The 6,587-nt window shown below is 40.1% G+C and overlaps 1 protein-coding gene across 1 annotated transcript; it reads right to left on the bottom strand.

Annotated features, from left to right (window-relative positions):
* Window positions 1-397: 397 nt before the first annotated feature.
* LOC126061202 (olfactory receptor 8D4-like) lies at window positions 398-1,333 on the bottom strand. The gene has a single exon (XM_049857591.1). It carries the CDS (start codon window positions 1,331-1,333, stop codon window positions 398-400), a length of 936 nt encoding a protein of 311 aa, XP_049713548.1.
* Between the last annotated feature and the right edge of the window lie 5,254 nt (window positions 1,334-6,587).

Below are 6,587 nucleotides of genomic sequence, written 5' to 3'. Positions count from 1 at the left end.
TCAGAGTCCACTCGATGGCAGAGGGTTTGGTTTTGGTTTCACTGTCATAACATGTGGTACAAACAGTTTGTGCTCAACTATTAACCAAAAGGTTGGTAGTTCAAATCTACTTGGCCTCGCCACCAAAGAAAGACCTAGAGATCTAATTCTGTAAGATTACAGCCATTGAAAACCCCATGAAGCACAGTTTTACTCTGAGGCACACAGGGTCACAATGAGTTACAATCGACACAACAGCAAAGGGTTATATATACACACATACATATACACACACACAATTCACTTTAAATTACTTTTAAAGAGGCAAGGTCTAAACAAGTCCATATAAACATATGATTATGAATATGAAAATAACTATTATAAATACATAAACAAATCTTAATAAGGATCATGTTCATTATGAAGGTATTGTTCTTCTTAAGAGTTTTACTAGTATATTTTTCACTTCCTTGTTCCTCAGACTATATATCAGGGGGTTCAACACGGGAATCATGGTGGTGTAAAACACCGAGGACACTTTCTCTTGGGTAAGTGAATTGTTGGAAGCAGGTTTGAGATACATGGAAATGAGAGACCCAAAAAATATAAGAACAGCTGTGAGGTGGGAACTGCAGGTGCTAAAGGCTTTGGACCTGCCCTCTTTAGAGTGGATGTGGAGGATGCTGGAGAGGATGAAAGCATAGGAAATGATGATTGTCAGGCTGGTGGCCACCATGTTAAATCCACCAATGATGAAAATCAAAAGCTCATCAATGTAAGTGCTGGAACAGGAGAGTTTAATAAGAGGGACAATGTCACAGAAATAATGGCTAATGATGTTTGAGTCACAGAAAGACAACCTTAATACACAACCTGTATGAATCACAGCATCCATAAAACCTATTGAGAAGACAGCAGCCACCAGCAGAGAGCAGATCTGAGGTGACATGATGACATTATAAAGCAGTGGGCTACAGATGGCAACATAGCGATCATAGGCCATCGCTACCAACATGTAACATTCTGAAATGCCAAAAATACAGAAAAAAAACAACTGAGCCATGCATCCATTATAGGATACAGTTTTATCTCCCCATAAAAACCCTGCCAGCATTTTGGGGGTAATGACAGAAGAAGTGCAGACATCTATAAAAGACAAATTACTGAGGAAATAGTACATGGGCGTGTGAAGTTGAGAATTCAACCTAATTACTGAGATCATACCAAGGTTTCCCACCACTGTAATCAGGTAGATCCCTAAGAAGAGGCAGAAAAGGGGCAGCTGAAGCCCTGGTTGGTCAGTTAATCCTGAAAGAAGAAACTCAGCCACTGTGGAATGGTTTCTCATATCCATTCTTCTCTGAGATATCTGTGGTGATGAGAGGAGAAGATTCAAATTAGTCAGGCATGCTCCTAGCTTGTCTCCAATTCCACACAGCTAGGAATTTTATAGCCATGAAAACATGGAACACGGGTTCCTTTGTCCCCGTGGGATAAAGGCTGTGCTTCATTCTTTTTTTAAAAAAAAAAAAGTTTTTTTTTTTTTCATTCATTCTTTAGGGGGAAGGGGGAGGATGTTAATAGGTGTTACATGAAATAAGTAGCCCAGGGTCATATGGGTCACATTCAGAAATGCTCAGTTACATAAATAGGTTTCTTAACTGAAAGATATCTCGGAATCTTCTAGAGAATTACATAACATACAATATTTCCCCACTTTAACTGATGATGGAACCTTGTTTTTTCTCAAAGTATATTGTATTCTGTCTCCTAAATCTCTGGTTGTCCTCTGGGCTAAGTCCACCTCTTCCACCCAGATCATTGAGTGCCCTTCAAAAGGAAGCTCTGGGCACCCTACTACTGCTGCTGTCACTTTTGATAATGCTAGTGACCTAAATATATATGCTTCTTGTTGGGGTTCCCTACACAACACTTCCTGTTTTCCACCCACACCTCTCCTCAGAAGGGAGGCAAAGATGGCACACATCTCAGAGTCACCTGCACTGGTGCAACCAAGGTCTTATCTCTGAAATATCTCACCATATTTCATTCATGTTTTGGACTACACACACAGCCCTCTGTAGACTCACATTTGCCTAGAGATTGTGCAAAGCCCTGCTTAGAAATCTGGTTAGTATTTTCTCAACCTGCCTAACCAAAGATCTATGTTTTTCTCTGGCTACTCAAGAAACTGTCTGTGTCTCTTTGGTCCCAATCTATTTCTGCCATCTTGGGCCCAGCACACTTCCTTTTGCCACTTCAGTTTCCAAAGATGCAGGCAGGTCCTCCTGAAATTCCAAGTCACTCAGTTCAAAACAAAGGAACTTCATGACATTGTACAGCTGTTCCCTGAGCAGCTTTTTAATTTCTACAGAATGCGTATCTTTTTTATCTCCTCTTCTTCTCCCATCCTGGGGAATGAAGACAGGGAACCTATTTGCAAAAGAAAGGGCATCCAATTGCCCCTTGTCTATTACTGCAATACCCTGGAGTTTTCCTTTTCCTCACCCATCACCGATTGATAGGGACTGTGGAATGGTTTCTACCCTAGTTACAGAGATCACCCTGAAAGAATAACCAAAGAAATGTTCAAGAAAATTCATATATGCAATTTTTTTTTAACTTTAATCTGTCCTGGGTGTCACAGACACACTGACGGTTTTCATCACATATCGAATTCTCCCACATTTCCCCAAATTCCTACTGGGCTGTCTTTCAAAGTAAACTCTCTTCCATACTGCTCATGTTCCTTGTTTCACTCCATAGTCCTTCATCCTTTCGTCCACTGTTCAAGACAGTTAGGTTTCTCTTCCTTGTATTTCCTAGTTCCCAAACCATTTCTGCATTTAGATTCTTGCTACTCAAAGTGTGGTCCATGGACAAGGGGCATCAACATTACCTGAGATCTAGTTAGGTCCTACCCCAGACCTATTCAATAAGGATCTGCATTTAAAACAAGATCTCCACATGACTGCTGGGCACATTAAAGTTTAAGAGTCACTGCTTTGGATCATTCCTTCCTAGAGCTGAAATTGTCTTTCTTCTTTCTTGTTTGCTTCAGAGATTAGTCATTACAGTACGTAGGTAAGGTGAGTGGGCATTGTACACAAGAATCTAAGATGTCCTCATCCTCAATACTTCTGTGACTCAGCAGCTCTGCCAACATGCAGACACTCTAGAGCTCATCTTTATAATCAGGAGTTGATTTTAGAACATGTTTCAATAACCACACAATATAAACATCGTCACTTTGATACTCACCTTTCTCTCTCCTGAAGACTCTGATGAATATCTCTTTTTTTCTGCTAGCCTGTCACTTGAGGAGTAAAGATAGATTAATTACCCCTTCTTCTTCACCTGTCTGAACAACCACAGCCGACAAGAAGTAGGTTCAAATAAATTTGTGGCTTCTATTCTCAGTCAAAGTATTTTAGGTCTGGAAATATAAAGACCAGTAATCCCCACAGGATTCTCATCTCCTGAGGTTCAGCATCCTGTTTATTTGCAAAAAGCCATCCCCAAGCTGGCCGGTCATATTCTTTTGCATTTAAGGAAATCTAGCCATGCAGTGTGGTCATGGTTCCAGGGTAATTCACTTAGCATAGCTTAACATTAGATATATTTAGAATACAGTGTTAAAGATTTGGATTGGATGAGGCAAAGCATATCATTTTCTCAGAGTGTATTTTAAAATACAGAGGTACAGTTCCAATTATATATATATTTTTAAGTGATAAATGTTGGATTCATTTTATTTATTTACTAAATATATTTTATAGTTTTTGTTTATCATAACTTAGCTTTTCAAGTCCTCTTCACTTTCAGCAAGCAAGTTTGTGTCATCTGCATATCGCAGGTTGTAAATTAGTCTTCCTCCAATCCTGATGCCCAGTTCTTCTTCATATGGTCTGTTTTCTTGGCTTATTTGCTCAGCACACAGATTGAATGAGTGTGGAGAAGGGATACCACAGTGACACACACCTTTCCTGATTAAAACCACATAGTATATCCTTGGCGTAGTGCATAAGAGCTTGGCTGTTAACCGAAAGGTCAGCAGTTCAAATCCACCAGTCACTCCTTGGAAACCCTGGGGCAGTTCTACTCTGTCTTATAGGGTCACTATGAGTCGAAATCAGTTCAGTGGCAATGGGCTCCATAGATTAGGCATACAGAGAAAGGATTCAAAATTTGTCCCTTTGGGACCTTGCGATCTAGTGGGGCAGATGTATTGCCCAACATGTGTCTTACCCTTACAAAGTGTTGAATGAATAAAGTATCATAGACAGCACTCTATGTGATACACAGTAGGTACTGCTGTGTATAGGGTCTCTATGAGTCGGAACTAACTGAACAGCACCTAACAACAACAACAACTGTTTGGCTCAGAGATGGAACAGATCTCTACAGTGATAAAGACGTTTCTGTGTGGAATGGTAGTTTTTAAACTGTGCCCTTAAAAGTGAGAAGAATTCACATAAACTGAGGGGAATACAAGGGAGTACTTAAGATGTAGACAAGGGCAAAAGCTAAGAAACTAAGAAGCAGGAAATATAAGGCATATATGCAGAACTTTGGGAATGGCTGAAAGTATTTCTTCAATAAAGGCAGTGGATCCAACTTTTCTAATTTCTACTAATTATGGAAGCAAACTGCATCAGGGATGGCCAAGTCTGACTCTTCCGTTCCTAGTGGTGACTGTCCAGGATATCTGGCATGAGACTTTTGGGGCACCCTGGAAACAACACGGGCATCTCAAACCTCCCAATTTTCAGGGGCAAATGAGTGGATTCAGGACTGGCTTTGGTGAAAATTGTAATGTTGTTTCAGATAATTTCAGAATCTACTATTAAGTGTCTATTACTTTAAGGACTCTGGATTTCTGGAGGCGGAACAAAGGTGAATAAAACATGATTCTTATGCTAAAACAATTTATTTTCTTGGGTAAAAGTGTCTTTTGCATCACCCATAGTCCTACAGTTCTTTGCCCACACTTCCTGTCTTCCCTTTGTGCTGAACACCACCTTAGCACCTCTATCCCATGTTCATATGTGCTGGTCTTTCCTGCTATTTGGGAGCTTGTTGAGGGAAGGAACCATTTCTCATCCATCGCTGTTTCCCTGGGGCCTGGCACAATGCCTGACATATAGATGAATTCATCCCTTTCTGTACCCTTCAAGTATCCAATTCATTCAGAATACTTTTTTCCCTCCTGTCTAGAAAATCAGGTTCTGGTAAATGGATGAAAATTGGCTATCTTATAGTGGTGGATTTTCATTTACTAGAAAATCACAAAAAAGGGATCGATATTGAACCAAAAGAAATCAGTCATGAATGGTGAGATTTATGATATTAGAAGAATAGATATTTATGACTCAATCTTCTTGCTTATCTTAAAAAAAGAAAAAGAGAGAGAGAGAGACCTGTTGCGGTTGAGTCGATTCCTACTCATAGCAACCCTATAGTGTCTATAATCATCTACACTACTTACACTTGTTCTGCTAAGGTTATCACATTCAGGTCTGCTGGAGTCAAGTAACTGAAACACAAAAGTTCAACTACAGTCAACATAAATAACATTGCCAGCCTTTGAACTACACATATTTTGAATAATGTTTAGTAAAATAAATCTCAGGCAGCCAGTAATGCTCATAGATAGATAGACAAAACTAATAACAGATCAGTTCCCATCACGTCAGTTCTGATTCACGGTGACTCCATGTGTTTCAGAGTAGAACTGTTCTCCATACGGTTTTCAATGTCTATGATCTTTCCTTATTCATTGCCCTTATTCGTTGTCCAGCTCTCACATGCAATGAATAAGGAAGACCAAAGAAGAATTGACACCTTTGAATTGTGGTGTTGGCAAAGAATATTGAATATACCATGAACTGCCAAAAGAATGAACAAATCTGTCTCAGAAGAAGTACAGCCAGAATGCTCCTTAGGGGCAGGGATGGTGAAACTGCGTCTTACATACTTTGGACATGTTGTCAGAAGGGATCAGTCCCTGGAGAAGGACATCATGCTTGGCAGAGTACAGGGTCAGTGGAAAAGGGGAAGACCCTCAAAAAGGTGGATTGACACAGTGGCTGCAGCAATGAGCTCAAGCATAACATCGATTGTAAGGATGGCTCAGGACCGGGCGGTGTTTCGTTCTGTTGTGCATAGGATCTCTATGAGTCGGAACCGACTTGACAGCACCTAACAACAACAACTTGATCTTCCAAAAGTGCATAATCAGGCCTTTCTTCCAAGGTGCCTCTGTGTATTTAAACCAACAACCTTTTGGTTACTAGTCAAGTACTTAACAATTTTCACCACCCAGGAACCCCCAGGTAGAAAGAAATAGAATTATGTGCACATATACAGGTAAATATATATACCATTGCATCATCTTACCATTTCTTAAATTGTTTATTGGGCTTTAAGCAAAAGTTTACAGCTCAAGTTAGTTTCGCATACAAAAATTTATACACATATTTTTAGGTGGACCTAGTTCCTCTCTATATAATATGACAGTAGACTCCTCCTTTCCACCCCGGATTTCCCATCTCCATTCAGTCAGCTCCTGACCCCTTTCTGCAATCTCCTCTCACCTCCAGACAGGA

The sequence above is a fragment of the Elephas maximus genome, chromosome 17 (assembly GCF_024166365.1).
Source record: "Elephas maximus indicus isolate mEleMax1 chromosome 17, mEleMax1 primary haplotype, whole genome shotgun sequence".
In the NCBI taxonomy this organism is placed as follows: domain Eukaryota; kingdom Metazoa; phylum Chordata; class Mammalia; order Proboscidea; family Elephantidae; genus Elephas; species Elephas maximus.
This window is presented reverse-complemented; position numbering and strand designations above follow the sequence as displayed.